At 40.5% G+C, this 17,095-nt stretch overlaps 1 protein-coding gene across 8 annotated transcripts in view; it reads left to right on the top strand.

Annotated features, from left to right (window-relative positions):
• Positions 1–17,095, top strand: part of TP53BP1 (tumor protein p53 binding protein 1) — a 176,121-nt gene that overhangs the window by 97,063 nt on the left and 61,963 nt on the right. For all 8 annotated transcript variants that reach the window (XM_029574967.1, XM_029574966.1, XM_029574969.1 and 5 more), the window contains 2 exons: positions 308–544; positions 3,100–3,157. In XM_029574967.1, coding sequence (XP_029430827.1) covers positions 308–544; positions 3,100–3,157 — 295 coding nt within the window. The remainder of the gene's footprint in view (positions 1–307; positions 545–3,099; positions 3,158–17,095) is intronic.

Genomic DNA, 17,095 nt, shown 5'->3' with positions numbered 1-17,095 from the left:
CAATTGTTATTGGACAGAATACTAAACAAAGGGTGGGAATTTTATTTTTATATAGTAATTTTGTAGCAATTGTACTGTAACTTACTTTGAAAGCCATTGGGAGCCTCCGGGTGTGGCAATGGGAAATATGCAGCGGAGACTGCTTAAAAAAAATAAAAAGAATGGAGTGTGGTTAGTGACTTACACCAGGTCACACCTTGTTGGAGGTCCAAGAATAAACTCCTATGCCAGTGTAAAAAAAAAAATTCAAACCTTTCTTGCTTCCTTTCCTGAAGTGTCTTTCAAAATCAATATTTCTTCATTTTAGTGACTGGAAGCTGTCCAAAAAGCTCCCCAGCAACTAGTGATGTGACAGCGGAGACCACGATGGCGCCCAATGATGTCACCGTGGAGAGTGCCATGGCAACAAGTGATGTGTCTGAGGAGAGTGGCAAAATGGATTCTGGAGTGGCTCCCGAGGCAGACGGGAAATTGTGCCTGAGAATGAAATTGGTCACACCTGTAAATGAAGAGAGTGAAGAATCTTCACAATTTAGCTTGGAAAGTAAGAGCAGTTACTTACGTAACTACGCCAGTGGTGTACAAAGTGTGGGATACTCAATAGTGCATGTGGGGGATCACACCAGTTGCTGACTGAAAATTTACTAATCCAGCCATCAGAAGTCAAAATTATGCTGCACTCCAACAAAGTCCTGCCACTACTTGCATCAGAGGTTGAAAAGATTGTGCTATTTTTTTTTCTTTTTCCTGTTTCATACAGAGAAGAATGTCTGCATACACGTTGTGAGGAGGTGGTTGTATTTGATGTAGGGTAAACAGTCAGGAAAAAATGTTATCTATTTTTTTATACTCCTGAATTCCATTTTAAATGTCTTTCCATTCACTGTCTGCAACTCACCCTGAAGGACATTTTGCTAAACGCATTATCTCATATCTAATTATGAAGCACATAAATATTAATGCAGACCTGAATGCAACTTACATTCCCTGTACGTACCCAGATCAGTCCAGACTCCCGGATTTTGCCTCCCCTCCAGCAGATGGAGACAGAGACATTTTGAAGGACTCTGCCATATACACCCAGGTGCCACCTACAGTCTGACAGTATTGCTCTGTCTCCAGCAGATGGTTAGGGTGCCAAGCCTACAGTCTGGTCTGATTGCTTAGTGTGAATTAGGAGAGGTTAAGTTAAGACAGTTAGTTTAAAAAAAAAAAAAAAAAGATTTAGAAGGTCGGTAAGAAGACAGTCTTCAGCCTCCCAGGGGATTGTGAGTCCCGAGGGGACCATCCCCACTGGTTGCTTGAGGCAGCTGCAGCTCAGGGTCAAGGGCCCTATCAGCGTCTTTGTACAGCTCTGGGGGTGGTACCAAGGAGCCCGGCTCACTCCCCCCAGATGGACCCGGAGGCAGTAGGACAAATTAAAAAAAAAAAAATAATAAGTTTTTCTTGTTTGTGCTATTCACTGTCCCTTTCCTCGGGCTCATGTTTGGGTGCTTTTTTTTTAGTGATTTTCGCTGCTTTTTCGCCTTTTTTTTTGAGGCAGCCTTGTTCCTTTTTTAGTTTTGACTGACATGCTGCGCGGCGCCGTGAGAGCTCGGCTCTCGAGGGAAGGCATATGTTCAAATTGCCTCTCAGGGGGAGAGGGAGCCCCCGTGACCCCTGCGAGGGTTGTCTTAAGGATCCAGACTGTGCACTTGGGAAGCTTCAGCCTTCTTCTCTCGGTCAGTCCCCGCTAAGCGCGGGAACGGGCGCCATCTTTGATTCCCTCGCAGCGGCGAGGTTGGCGGTGCTGACAGCGGCGGGGGAGGGGAATCTCCCACCGCTCTTATCCCCTCAAAAGATGGTCCCTGAGGGGGACCAGGCAACGGGGCTTGGTTTTAAAGACTCGGAGGCTGTCCCCGAGTGGGATTCGAATGCCTCATTGTCTGCTTCCTCTTTTTCATCAGAATTTGTGCTTTTAAAGCCCGGAAAGCAGGCAAAAAGAGGAGTGCTGACCAAACTATATTCCTGGGCTCTATTCCAAAGGCAAAGAAGCGATCCAGGGGTACGGGGGACGAGGGTCCCGCGGGGACCAAACGGCCTTTGCGGTCTGTGGCTTCTCAGCCTGCATCTGATCCATCTTCCAGTTCTGAGGATCCTGACACACTTTCCTTTACTTCCGCTATACCAGTCAGGGCGCCCACCCAGGAAGAATAAACGGAGCTACCTTTATGTTGCTATTTCCTACTTTAACTAATCTTGTAGTTAAACTGTTCCCCTTCATTTTTTTTTTAAATTTCTCCAAGCATATATAAAACAGTTGTTCCATAGTAAGACTGTTACTCGTTGTTAAGAAAAATTGAAAAATGTTTAATTTGGGATTAAATAGATTTATATATTTTAGGTAATATTCAACTTAAATTATAATTTGATTGTTTGCTGTATTGTTCGTGTAGCTTTGTCAGTAGTATACTGGCTATACCTGTTCCATTTGTGGCATACATACATATGATGTCATCAAAGTTTAAAAAAAAAAAAAAGAAAAGAAAATTCTGCCTCCAACTTCTGGATGAGGGAACTAAACCCATATATTCTTGTCTGATGTAGCAGAAATAAAGTAAATTATGAGGCAAGTCGTAATTTCACTTTTGTGTTTGCTAACACTAGCATCGTGACCAAAATAATCCCTGAACCCCGGCTTAAATATAGTGCTAGTGTGCAGGAGACTTAGGTTTGACTCTTGTCTGTGGCCACTGAGGCCCAGTAATTCCCTTGAGTTGATGCTCTTGAGCTCTGGAGAAGGAAGGTGGAAGGGTAGCAAGAGTGATGCTGGGAGATTTGTTCCTAAAGGAGATTTCCCCTTGAGCAGAGTTGGGTACCTGACCAGGCCCTCTGGGGGAGGGAAGGTCAAAAGTGGGAAAGAATGGGGAGAAAAAAATTGCAGAATACTATCTGTCTTGTGATTCTCAGGTCTCTCCCCACTCCCTGTTTTACTTTTTATTATTTCATGTTCTTGTTTCTAATTTCCATTTCATCTTTCGAGCTGCTAGGTTTTTGAGGTGCGCCCCCTTGTGGGATTGATTTGACTAATTTTTTTTCTTTTTTCTTTTTTTAATTCAGAGCCTGAAGCTGCTGAAAAGAAAAATGGATCAGATGCTATTGCTGGTACTGTTGCCAGGTAACTGATGCTTGTTGCTGTGCAGAACAATTTAACACCAAGCCTGTCGTAATGAAAGTTCAGATCTTTTTTTCAATAAACAGAGCCTTCTCCCCATCCTGAACTGAAATGAAAGAGAGCAAGAAAGTAAATGAGATCAGTTTACGCATTAGCTATTCCTCTTCCTTCTGCTCCTCCAGTCCCGAACCTATGGGTATATCCTCTCATCCAGCGCAAATGGAGGCAGAGTTCTAAAAGTTGGTTTTTTTTTTTTTTTTAATTTAATGACATCACTAGAATATAAGTGATAATTAGAACATATTCAAACAGTGTTCTCTGCCACCAGCCGTTGGATGGGAGTTTACAGTTTTTGCTCTTGTAGTTGATTAAAAAGAGGATTTATTATTTTTTACTTTCAGCACCTTTACTAGTATGAGAGTGCCTTAAATTGTGGTCATGCTCCTGTGGACCGTTCTTCTGCAGTGAGGCGAGTCCTAGAGACCAATTTATTTACTCCCTTGCTGTTTGCAGCGTGAGGAGAAGTCTCTGCCCTCTAAATCGGCCATTATTTGGGGACTTAGGTTGAGTTGCCTGCGCTTCAGCAGGGAATTCCTGTGTCCTGCCAGAGCTGAGAGGGAGTCACCATGTTGGCGAAGGTCCGTCGTTGCAGCAGTTGCGGGGCAAAATGTAATTCTGCTGAAGGATCCTTATGCTCTGTGTCGCAGTTAAGCTGAAACACCTGAACTAAAAACAGTTTTTTAAGTAAAGAGAATTTTTATGGCTATTTCATGGTCGTGATATAGCGCTTAAACTATTTTTGAGTGAAATTTATCTTAATGGGCCAAGCTCCTGTGGATTGTTCTCTGCAGTGATGCGAGCCAGGACAGCAACGCAGCTCATTACCCGTATGATGGGGGTTTGTTTTCTCTGGGAGAGCACAACCTGCGTAGTATGAGCAGGCCCTTTTCAAAAAAAGGGATCGTCTGCTTACTCTCTGAGCTGAAATGCTTGTGGAGGCCAAGCTCCTGCAATTGATCAGCCTTGCAGTGAAGCTGCCGTTAAGTTTGAAAGCTCACCACCTCTTGTCAGGACTCAAAGCAAGCCCACTAACTCAAGGGCTTCCATCCTGGCTCCCATCTCTTGAATGTGGTAATAGGTTGAGCGATAAAACAGTTAACAAGAGAAGGTAACAGTTTTATTATTCAAACTGAGCCAGATTTTCAAAGGGGTACACGCGTAAGATACGCGTGTACCCCCAGAAAAACCTGCCCAAAGTGTTCCCCCTGCGCGTGCCGAGCCTATGTTGAGTAGGCTCGGCGGCACGCGTAAGTCCCGGGGCTTTCCTGGGGGGGGGGGGGGTGTCATTTGGGGGGCGGGGCCATGGGTGTGGTTCCGGCCCGGGGGCGTGGCTGAGGCCTCCGAAACGGCGCCTGGGAATCGCGCGCCGGCAGCCAGCCCGGCACACAAGTTACGCCTGCCTCAGGCAGGCGTAACTTGTGCAACAAAGGTAGGGGGGTTTAGGTAGGGCTGGGGAGGGTGGGTTAGGTAGGGGAAGAGAGGGGAAGGTGCAGGGGGGTGGAAGGAAAGTTCCTTCCGAGGCCGCTCCGATTTCGGAGCGGCCTCAGAGGGAACGGAGGCAGGCTGTGCGGCTTGGCGCGCGCAGGCTGCTGATTTTGCACAGCCTTACGTGCGCCGACCCTGGATTTTAAAAGATATGCGCGGCTACGTGCGTATCTATTAAAATCCCGCGTACTCTTTGTTTGCGCCTGGTCCGCGAACAAAAGTACGCGTGTGCGCACATTTTGTAAAATCTACCCCACTGCCTTTAACCTTTTTCAAGGCAGAAAAAGAATAATAGCTTTCAGCTGGCTAAGGTAAGTCTCATAGGCTGTGATTTAAATATTAAAAAGAAAATAGAAAAAGGAAAGGGAAAAGAGAGTTTGTTTGTATTTGGAATGGTTTTTTTAAGACTTGGAGATATTTTCTGAGGATTTCCATGTGCCAGTTCATATGTCTGAGTGCTGTGTTCTCTGACCAATAAAAGGCAGCAGTGTCTGACAGCAGATAGTGTTCAGCTTGCAAACTATAGAAAAAGTCATACAGAGCAAGCTGACAATCTGGGGTCCTCCTAGCCTGAACCTAGTGCACAAGTATATTTTAAACTCTGAGACATTCCCAGAAAGAGCAGTTAATGGTGGTTTCTTCTGTTGTTTCTGGAATGCCGCCATCTTGAAAGCTCTCGAGCAGTTAAGGCTCTGCACAGCCGCATATGATTAAAAACAAGGACTCTGCTGTTTAACTCACCAACAGCTGGGACAAAGTTATTTATTCTTTCGGATAATAGAAAGACTAAGGGGCACTCCATGAAGTTAGCATGTGGCACATTTAATCGGAGAAAGTTCATTTTCACTCAATGCACAATTAAACTCTGGAATTTGTTGCCAGAGGATGTGGTTAGTGCAGTTAGTGTAGCTGGGTTCAAAAAAGGTTTGGATAAGTTCTTGGAGGAGAAGTCCAGTACCTGCTATTAATTAAGTTGACTTAGAAAATAGCCACTGCTATTACTTGCAACGGTAACATGGAATAGACTTAGTTTTTGGGTATTTGCCAGGTTCTTATGGCCTGGATTGGCCACTGTTGGAAACAGGACGCTGGGCTTGATGGACCCTTGGTCTGACCCAGTATAGCATGTTCTTATGTCCTTACATAGTGATTATTGATGGACTGCTCAGCTTGATTCCACAGTTTATTTATTTTTATTTATTTTTAATTTTTATAGACCGAAGTTCTTGTAGGAACTACAAATCAATCCGGTTTACATACAACTTTTAAATGCCCAAAAAGAGTAGTGGGCTTTACATAGAACAGTTGAACAATAAAACAGGTAACAATAGAACTAACAATAAATTATGGAACAAATAGAATAGATAACCAATTAAACATAGTAATGTAGTGATAAATATTATATATAAAAAAAAAAAAAAGTGGATCTACATTACCAGAGACTAATTCTGAATTTAAAAGCATAAAATCAAATTGCTGACCCCATATTTTTAAATAGAAATTCAGTGTTCAGTACTATATTCTATTTTAAATTATTGCTCTGATAGATCTAGCAAATTCAGATACATATGAAAACTAGAATTTGGTCCATAAGAGCCAATCCCCCTTTATTTATCTTTTTTTTATAACTTTTGCAATTTCACAGTATAGCGATTAACATCCTTGCTCTTGCTTTTGAAATGGAGCAGGATGTAACAGTGTTGGCTTTATTAATTTGTTTAGTATTGCCAGTATAGCAATAAACTTCGCTGCTGATATACATGGAAAAGAAAAAACATGAATGTATTGAGGAAGCCAGTTCTAGAGTGTATCAAAGACCTATTACTTTTTCAAGTTTTGTCTTTGGTTGGAGTCACAAAGAAAGCTGTTTAATGCTAGCAGCCTGATGTTCAAGAGCATTTACATGTGTAATGCTGAGCTTTACGCATGTAAAAGCACTTTATCCTTGGAAGTAGGCTTATGAAATTTGCTATAGCGTATGCCTTGACTTGTCACTAGGTATTTGCCCACATTAGGAGAAATCCATAAACTGCTAGTAATCAATAGGGAATAGCCACTGCTTGTTGCCGCCATTAGTAGCATGGAATTTATTTATTGTTTAAATACTTGCCAGGTACTTGTGACTTGGATTGGCCACTGGTGGAAACAGGATACTGGGCTTGATGGTCTGACCCAGTATGGCATTTATGTTCTTAGGTGAATTACTATGATAGTATGCAATTATGCATGCATAATTAAAAAAAAAATCACCTAAAAAATAAATGTAAGGTTTTTGTTGGTGTGCAAACTCCCTGAATGTTGCAGCGGGGACTATCACTAGAGTTTCTAGATTGGATATTAAGACAACAGATGCCCATTTCAAAAGATTGGGGTGCCTTTTACCAGAATCGTTTTGCTCAAGGTTGAGGAAAGCGATAGAGTATGGGCTACAAAAATCAGTTAGTCAAAGATCATAAAGCTTTCATTACTCCGTTTTCAGTCAATGATTAGTTGAGGAGCAGTAAGTGTACAATGCTACTTCAGTAACATACGTAAATAAAGAAGAGAGTACCCGGAGCCAAAGAGTTTCAAAGGAAACAGAGCTACTATTTGCATGGGAGGAGAAAAATCTGCTACAACTTTCAGCATTACGCATAGGTCAGGAGAATGGGCAAATAGATTTTTTTGAGCCAAAATACAACGGCAAGGTGCTAGGTCATTGGGCATGCGAGCAGAAAATATAAAAATGGGGTGAACCAGTGATGGTTCTAACAGCAACCCACAAGAATGCAAAGGCAAGAAGGTTCTCCAGCCAACGAAAAGACTATGACTGCGCTGATACAGGACTGGTAATTAGTACAATGTTACACTCTAGAAAGAATTCTACTTCTCTGTCTTATATAAGAGTTTGGCGCATATCTGAGGAATTTTGCAAGGAAAGACATTATTTTTACAATGTGGTTTAGATAAAGGTTTGGCTTTAAACTCTTTGAAAGTGCAGTTAGCTGCCATTTCATGTTTTCGGGGGGGGGAAATTAATGGTAATTTGATCACTTTCCATAGGGATATTTCCTGTTTTCTAAATGGGGTAAAACATTTACATCCTCTGATTAGATCTGTGTTTCCGCAATGGAGTATAAATTTAGTTTTGTAAGCGCTAGCTAAACCTCCTTTTGAGCCTTTAGGCAAATCTTCAATTAAGGTCTTAACTCTTACAACAGTCTTTTTGGTGGCAATTACTTCTTCCAGAAGAATTTCAGAATTATAGGCACCTGTTGATCCAGAGTTTGCATGCCCTGATGCTGATAGCTCCCAGTCCCATTAAGGGTCTTGGGTAGAGCTAAGAAGAGGATTTTCTAAAAGGTACTGTCTCCCCTTGTTATATTTTTCTCTCAAAAATTGTTTTTTTTACCTTGAGGGCCAAGGTAAGCTAATGAAAGTGAATTTTGATTTACAACAACTGCATATTAAGTCTTCTCAAGACAATAAATGTTAAATCTTAAAAGCCCTTTGTGTTAATAAAGTACTAATGTTGGAGTGAAACCACCGCTGTCTCTCCTGAGACGGCAGACGAGCCATAGGTGCAATTAGCTTTCTGTCCAGCTTCCCCCCACATTGAAAATGACTTGGAGCAAATTGCACAAACAGCTCAAATGAGGGAAATAGGGGCTTTAGAGGCCAGGATGAGTTCCTAATTTATATCCCGGGCTGAAGAGAGAGGAATCGTGGATTTTGAGGCAGCCATTCCTGACGAAATGGTTAAATGCTGAACCTTTAATTTTAACTCATGAGGTCAATCGGTATCTCAGCTGGGGGACTGGCTGGATACAGGGATTTCCCCCACAGGGGGTAGTATAGCACTTCAAGGCAGGGAAGGGCAAAACAGGGTCTTCTGCCTAACCAGCCACCTCTGCCTTATTTATTTAACAGTTTTTTATACCGACCTTCATAGTAAATAACCATATCGGATCGGTTTACAGTTTAACAAAGGGAAAAACTAGAGTAAACAAATTCAAGTAAACGAAAGATAACAATAGGAAGGAATAAGTCAAAGTTACAAATCAACAGGGGGAGAGAACTTGGAAGCTTACTACAAGCTGGAAAGAAGAAAGGCCGGTAATAAAAGTATTGTTACCATAGAGTGTACGAGTTATAAAACTTAAAAAACTGTGCTTTACCCTGAAAGTCTCAGAGTCCATTTTTTTTTTTTGTTTTCGAGAAATTCAAGTGCCAGACCGGGTAGGAGTGAAAGGCCAACTAGTAATTGTCTGGTGGTTCAGGGAAGGCTTGGTGAAAGAGCCAGGTTTTAAGTCTTTTTCTGAAAGTTAAAAGGCAAGGCTCCAGTCTGAGATTTGAAGGGATACTATTCCAGATAGATGGGCCTGCTAACGAAAAGGCTCTGTCTCTGGTCGTGGCGAGGCGTGTGGCTTTAGTGGGGGGAACATTGAGCATGCCTTTATGACTATCTCTAGTTGGTCTGTTAGAGGAGTGGAGTTTGAATGGTATTTCCAGGTCAAGTTGAAGTTGATGATGGATGGTTTTGTGGATTAAGGTGATTGATTTGTATAGAATTCTGAAATTCACTGGTAACCAGTAACTGGTAACTGGTAACCAGTAACTGGTAACTGGTAACCTTGGGTTGAGCCTGCAGGTTCTGGTGGCTGGCAGGACTTTGGCTGGAACTGGAGACCAGCTGGGTCTAGAGGTAGGGCAGGCAGTGAGCTGGAACTGGAGGCACAGGCTGGTGCTGGAGACAGGCATGGGCTGGAGGTAAGCACTGGAAAAGGAGGCAGGGACTGGAACTGGAGTCAAGGCAGATGTGGGAGGCAAGGGCTAGAACCAAAGGACCACAAGGAGGACCGGGCTGGGTGCGACCAGGACCGGACAAAACAAGGATTGGATAGCATAAGACAAGGAATGGACAGGACCACGAGAACAGGGCAAAGAATACACAAACACGGGCTTACAGGAACCTAAAACAAAGCAAAGTACATATATATATATATATATATATATATATATATATATATATATATGACAAGACAAGAGAGAAACAGACAAGCAGGCATAAGCAGAGCTAGACTAGAAGGCCCAAAGGCCACAGGACAGGGCAAGAAGGCTGAGAAGGCCACGGAGGCCACTCAGTAGCAAGGCAAGTTGGGCCAATGCAAGGAGGTGTCTCGAAGAGGCACAGAGTTGTGGGAGAGGCAGGGCTTAAATAAGGCTGATTTATGGGACCACCAAGGAGGTAGCTAGAGCAAGAGAAAGCATGGCTCCATGAGGATCTCTGCTGGCGGGGGGACTGCCTAGCAGCCAGAATCGTTAAAACTGGGCATTGGGTTCATATGTAGACACTAACATGCCTGCTATTGGATAAATCTACCCCGAGTTTTTCAAATTCCTTCACAAGACTTTGTGCACTGAATGCATTGCTTGGAAGTAGCGGAATAGAAGAATATGTAAAAAAAATAAATAGAGAAGTCTAGTGAAGAAAAACTTTCTGCAGTTCTACAGGGCATAAGCTTCAGATCAGCTCCCAAATAATTTTTTTTTTATTTCAAAAAAGAAAGAGGTTTTCTCCTGATACAGATGGGGTAGTTTTTCTCAATCCTCTGAGTCTCCATTTATAGACCTTGAGGATCCATATTTATTTATTTAAATCTTTTCTATACCGTTGTTAAGAAGGATCCATCACAACGGTTTACAATAGGGCACATAAAATAAGGATGCTGAAATATATTAATTTACACAAGTGCCATAATGGTTCGGTACATAGTTTTCTAAATGATATAATTGGTTTGTGATACAATACTGTCCAGGATTTATCAGTTTAAAAACAATTCTAACTTTATAAGTGTCAATTTACCTTCTGGTGATGGACGAGAAGGTAAAGTAAAAACAGAGATAGAAATACGGCTACACACATTATTTGTTCGTACCTCTCACTTCGCCTGCCTCACAGTTTCCCCTTCTCTATTTGATAGGCTTGCTTGAATAGCCAGGTTTTTAAGCCTTTTCTGAAGGTTTTGCTGTCTTTTTGCAACCTTAACTCCAGTGGCATGGTGTTCCACAGTATGGGTCCTGCCAAGGACAGTGCTCTCTCTCTTACTTGTGTTAGTCTTGCTGTCTTTATTGATGGGATAGTAAGGAGTGCTTTGTTTGCTGATCTTAAGTTTCTGTTTGGTACGTGTACGCGGAGGGCTGTGTTAAGCCATTCTACTTTTCGTTATGTATTAATTTATGTATGGTGCAAAGTGTTTTGTATTGTATTCTTTGTTCAACGGGTAACCAGTGTAACTCGGCTAGGATTTCGGTGATGTGGTCTCTTTTACTTTTTCCGGTCAAAATTCTTGCAGCGGTGTTTTGTAAAATTTGTAGTGGTCTGAGTGAAGTGTATGGAAGGCCTAGTAGTAGTGCATTACAGTAGTCGGTGCTTGCAAAAATCAATGCTTGTAATACTGAACGAAAGTTTTTTGATGTTGGACGTGGTTTGAGTCTTCTGAGAACCATAAGTTTAGTGTATCCTTCTCTCACTTTTAAGGATATATGTTGTTTTAAGCTTAATTCGGTGTCGATTATAACTCCTAGGTTCCGTACTTTCTCTGCTAGTTCTATTTTATGGTTGTTTTTGAGTGTGATAGTGTTTTGAATGATCTCGGTCTTTTTGCATTCTAAATGTAGGAATTCTGTTTTCTCTATGTTGATTACTAGCTCCATATGGTTTAGTAATTGTTTTATGATGTCAAGGTACATATTAGCGATGTTTAATGTTTTTTCAATAGTTTCATCTATAGGAAGTATTAACTGTATATCGTCAGCATATATAGTGTGTGTTATGCCCAGACCGGCCAGTAGGTGGCGGAATGGTAATAGGTATATGTTAAAGAATGTAGTGGATAGAGCTGACCCCTGTGGTACTCCTGTTTATAGGTGTATTTTCTCTGACATTACGTCTTTGATTTGGACTTGGAAATATCTGTTACTTAGATATGATCTGAACCATTTGATAGTTATGTTACTTTAATCCTATTTCCTCTAGTCTATTTAAAAGTATGTCATGATTTACAGTATCAAATGCTACTTGACAGGTCCAGCATCATTAAAATATAATGTTTGCCATTGTCGAAACCTCTCATGATGTTGTCTGTTAGTGCTAGCAGTAGTGTTTCTGTACTATAGTGTTTTCTAAAGCCATGTTGTGATGGATACAAGATGTTATTATCTAAGTGTTCCGCTAGTTGCTTTTGCATAGTTTTTTCGATTAATTTTGCAGTTAGGGGTAGGTTTGATACAGGTCTGTAATTGCTCAGATTAAGCAGGTCGCTGTTTTTTTTTCTTTAAAATTGGTTTTACAATTGCCCCTTTTAGATTATCTTCCATGATTCCTTCCTCTAACGAGAGATTCACTACCTTTGCTAATGTTGGAGATACTGTGTTGGCTACTTTTTTTATTTCAGTGGTTGGTATTGTGTCATATGCATGAGGGGCGGGGTTTAGTTTTTTAACATAGACTCAATTTCCATTTCAGATACCATATCAAATGTCTTCCATAGTTCAACATCTCTTTTTTTTTCATTTTGATTTCTTGTTTCGTTGTATCTGGAATTTTTGTTTTTAGATTTTTAATTTTGTCACTGAAAAAGTTGGCTATTTCATTGCATTTAGTTACTGATAGGTTTTGTGGGGAGTCGGATTTGTCATTAGTGAGATCGCTTACTATGGAAAATAAGGTTCTAGGGTTGTTAGCATATTTCTCTATTTTAGTGTCATAGAACTGTTTTTTGCATTGAGAATTATTTGTTTGTAGTAGGCTAGGTGTTTTCTGTACTTGGTTAGGTTATCGGTTGTTTTATTTTTTCTCCATTCTTTTTCTTTTTTTCTTAGGTTCCTTTTGACTTCTTTTATTTTTTCATTGTGCCAGGAGATTGTTTGTTTAGGTTCTTTGACGTTAATATATTTTGTTGGGTTTATCTCATCTGCTAGGTTACTGGTTGTTTGCATCCATGTTGTGGCTGTGGAGCAGCAGTTGGAGTAGTCTAATTTAGTTAGTTTTTCTTCTAATTTGTCTTTCAGCAATTCTAAATTATAGGGTGGTCGATATTTAAATTTAATGGGTTTACTTTTCCCTTGTAGTGTTATGTGCCTGGAACTGTCTCCAAAAACCTTTAAACAAAAGCTCAAGACATGGCTCTTCACAAAAGCCTACACATGATCTGCACATTTTCTTTCTCTACTCCTGTTACCCTCTCCTCTCTACCTCCTCTTTCTCTTATCCATTAAGTTTAGACATGGAAGACGACACCCACCTTTCCTTTAACCTCTCTCCCACCTCCTTTTTACAACAGCCAACACTAGTCTCATTCCTACCTATTTCACCCTAGCTCCTTCCTTTCTATTTATAAAACTGAAGAATTTGCTGTTTTTCAGCCCTACATGTATATAATCTCTTCCCCTTACACCTTTCTCTCTTCCTCCCCTACTTAAACTCATACCCTCTCCTTCCTTTGCCCCCCCTTTACTCTCCCTTGACTCTTTTATAAATTGTAATATTATAACTACTCCATATAATATTATCATTATATATCTATTTATATTTTATAAATTGTTTTTTGTTAATGCATTTAACTGTTTTTAATGTAAAGTTTTCTCAGTTTTTTTCTTACTGTTTTATGTAAAACGCAATTGCGGATTTTGTTCTATGTACACCGACGTGATATCTCTGATGAGCGGCGGTATATAAAAACCAATAAATAAATAAATTAATAAATGAAGGGAGTAGCTATGACTCTATTGAGGAAGGGGAAATTCACTCTGGAAGAGAGGACGATTCCGTTTTTAGACTCTTCCATAAAGATGAGATTGCAGCATTAATGTCACAGGTCATTTCCTCTCTTAGAATCTCAGATAGCAAAGTGGATGAAATCCCAAATTGGGATCCAATTATTAAAGGGGTTTGCAAAACATCCAGATCTTTTCTCCCTTCATTTACCTAGTAACTTCGTTACATGTCTCCTCGTTTTTGAATTTGTTTATCTGTTCTCTTTCACTTATTTTATAGACCTCTATCATATCTTCCTTCAACTGTCTGTTCTCTAGGCTGAAGAGCCCTAACCTCTTTAGCCTTCCTTTATAGGGGAATTGTTTCATCCCCTTTATCATTTTGTTCGCCCTTCTCTGTACTTTTTCTTATTCCGCTGTATCTCTTTTGAGATATGGTGACCAGAATTGCAGACAGTACATGAAGTATGGTCTCACCATGGAATGATCCAAGAAAACAAACCGGTAGCCGATCCAAGATAGCTGATAGCAACAAACACAAGGAGTTGAATCGGTAAAATAGGACTTTATTAAATCTTGCCCGACTCTGGCCGAGTTTCGCTCAACGAGCTGCCTCAGGGGCTTAAGAGCCACTTGAATTGGCACAGAATAGCATGAATATCTCATATGCCACAGTTAAAGAAATATTCATCAGCAGAAACCGATTATTGAAGTTGTTTTGAAGCCGCCACTTTTTTCACACACTGTTGACAGCAGCAGGCTGCAAAAGCTATGACGTTTAACTCTACCCGCTGCTCACCGAAAATGGTGTAAAGGGGCTCCCCTAGGGCTCGGCGTGCGCAAGGTGCACAAGTGTGCACCCCCTTGCGTGTGCCGATGCCAGATTTTATAACATGCGCTTGGCTGCGCGTGCTTGTTATAAAATCGGGCGTAGATTTATGCGTGCCGGGTTGCGCGCACAAATCTACACCCGCGTGTAAATTTTACAATCTGGCCCTATGTGAACTTGCTCACCGTATCCCCATGTTTATTCATGCCTTCAAAAAAAAAAATGTGGCAGATTTGTGAGAGAAGACTTTCCTAAATCAGTTTAGCTTTATCTCATTAAACTCCATCTATATGTTCTATAATTTTGTTCTTTTTATAATAGTTTCAAGCATTTTTCCCAGCACTGATGTCAGGCTCACTGGTTCCTTTTTTAAAAAGTGGGGTTACATTGGCGACCCTCCAATATTCAGGTACTGTATCTGATTGTAATGATAGTTTACAGATTACTAATTGGAGGTCTGCAATTTCATTTTTTAGTTCTCTTAGCACTCTGGGAGATATCCCATGTAGTCCAAGTGATTTTGCTGCTCTTTAGTTTGTCAGTTTTTCCTGTTACATCTTCCAGGTTCACTGAGATTTGTTTCATTTCCTCTGAATCATCACCTTTACATATCACTTCCATGGGTATCTGCCTTTCATCTTACTCGGTAAAGACCAAAGCAAAGAATTATTTTAATCTCTCTGCTATTGGCCTTGTCCTCCCTTAGTGCCCCTTTAACCCCTTGGTCAGCTAATGGAATTTTAAAGTATAACGATTAACATCCTTGCTCTTGCTTTTGAAATGGAATAGTATTAGCTTTATTAATTAGTTTAGTGTTACCAGTATAGCAGTTGTCTTCCTTATTAATACTTTGCATCTAACTTGCTAGTGCTTGTCCTGTTACCTGTTTTTTTGAGGGGTGTTTTTTGTTCGTTTATTTATTTATTTTTTGTTCTTTCACTTGGATCAGACCACAAATGCCTGATTGATATAAACATGAGAAAGAGACAATTACATTTTAAAGAAAACATTTTATTAGCAATTAAAAAAGAAAAAATAGTAAAAGAAACAAATGCAGTCTTCATTTGAAGCAGATTAAGAAGTTAATACCTTTATTAATATGGTGCTTCTCCTGGGTTCTAGCTGAAGAGAATTCTGTGGCTATAACCCAATATTCCTATTACCAGACAAAATGTTTCTTTGCCACAAACCGTTATTCTCCCCATAGTTTGTGTTCTATAACTTTTGGAAAGGCCAAAATGTCTGATTTTTATCTTTATTCAACGAAAAACCTGAAAACTCTCCGAACTTTTAAAAAAACATCTTTTCCCTTTTTGTCACCCCAACCCAATTCCTCACTTTCCATTCCACCCACCACTCCCCCAACCCCTCCCCCCATTAGGTCCGCCAGCTCACATAGGGTCTCCCAATGGCTGTAAAAGCCTTCATTTTATTCTCCTAATAGTAGTGAGATGTTCCATCCTATATATCACTTCCAACCGCTTATATACTTGCGCCATTGATGGGGCCGCCATCTTCTTCCAATTAGCCGCAATTGCACACCTAGCAGCATTAAGAATGTGAAAGCTTAACTTATTCACCTCTTGAGGGGCTTCTTCCATACCAGCATTAAACAAAAGTACCAGAGGATCCCAACTTAATTGTCACCCTGACACCAGCATGATTTAACGTTGAATCTCCCTCCAAAATGGAACAAATGGCATCACATCCCCACCAAATATGCCCCATGGTACCCACATCCTCTCAGCCCCTCCAACATTGTGCAGATACCCTTCCATATATTCTATGTAGCTTGTGTGGAATAAGATACCTTCTATAATAAATTTTAGTATATTTTCCAACAAATGAACAGAGGAATGCTTTAACCACCAATGCACGGATACTTTACCAATCCTCCACCTTTAAATTCATTTGTAAATCCTCCCATTCTGTTTCATGTCTTAATTTTATCTTGGGCCTTTGCAAGAGATTTTTATACATCTGAGAAGTCAGACCCTTGAGGCTATTAATTTTAGAACATATCACTTCCATTTCTGTTGCCTGTCTACCTATAGCTAATTTATCAATATTGTGATCAATATAGTGAAAATAAGGAAATCCATCAGCATTGGACAACTTTAAACTTATCCGTCAAACCTACAGAGCTTGCACAAAACCATCTCCACTATCAGTTGCCCCAAAACCCTGAGTCCCAGCTATTCCCATTTTTTAAATACCCCCCTCCTGTAACCCCAGCACAAAACCCCTGTTATATCTAACATAAGGATTATATATCGCTCCAGAGAATCTAAATTTATTTATTTTATTTATTTATTTAAGGTTTCTTATATACCGAGGCACTTTTGCAAAACATCACCTCGGTTCACAATGTAACATAACTTAGCAACAGGCTTTATACAGATAGAGTTTTCGGGATACTGAGCACAGAATGAAGGAAGACAAATACTGATTATATTAGATAGGAAAAACTAGCCACAGAAAATTTCTTCTCCATCAATGGGTAAGCCCAAATAGGAGATTTATGCACAGCACACTGCTCTATATTCACCCACTGTTTGACACATCTTTTCTGATGCCACTCTAAAAGCACAAATTTGAAAGGCAGGATAATATTCCTCCACATAAGGCACCCCCAAATCCCTCATTCCCTTTGGCAAATAAAGTATATGCATGTCATTTGTGCTCTATTCAGAAGTATTGTCTCCACTCTCATCCGAGTAGAGCACAAATGACATGCATCATCTGGTGATTTTTCACCTTTAAGCAGGCCGATGTATGAGCGTTGTATATTCGTGTCTTGAACAAGCCAG

This window comes from Rhinatrema bivittatum, chromosome 13 (assembly GCF_901001135.1).
Source record: "Rhinatrema bivittatum chromosome 13, aRhiBiv1.1, whole genome shotgun sequence".
Lineage (NCBI taxonomy): Eukaryota > Metazoa > Chordata > Amphibia > Gymnophiona > Rhinatrematidae > Rhinatrema > Rhinatrema bivittatum.
Note: the sequence above shows the minus strand (reverse complement) of the source record. Positions and strands in the feature narration are given on the sequence as shown.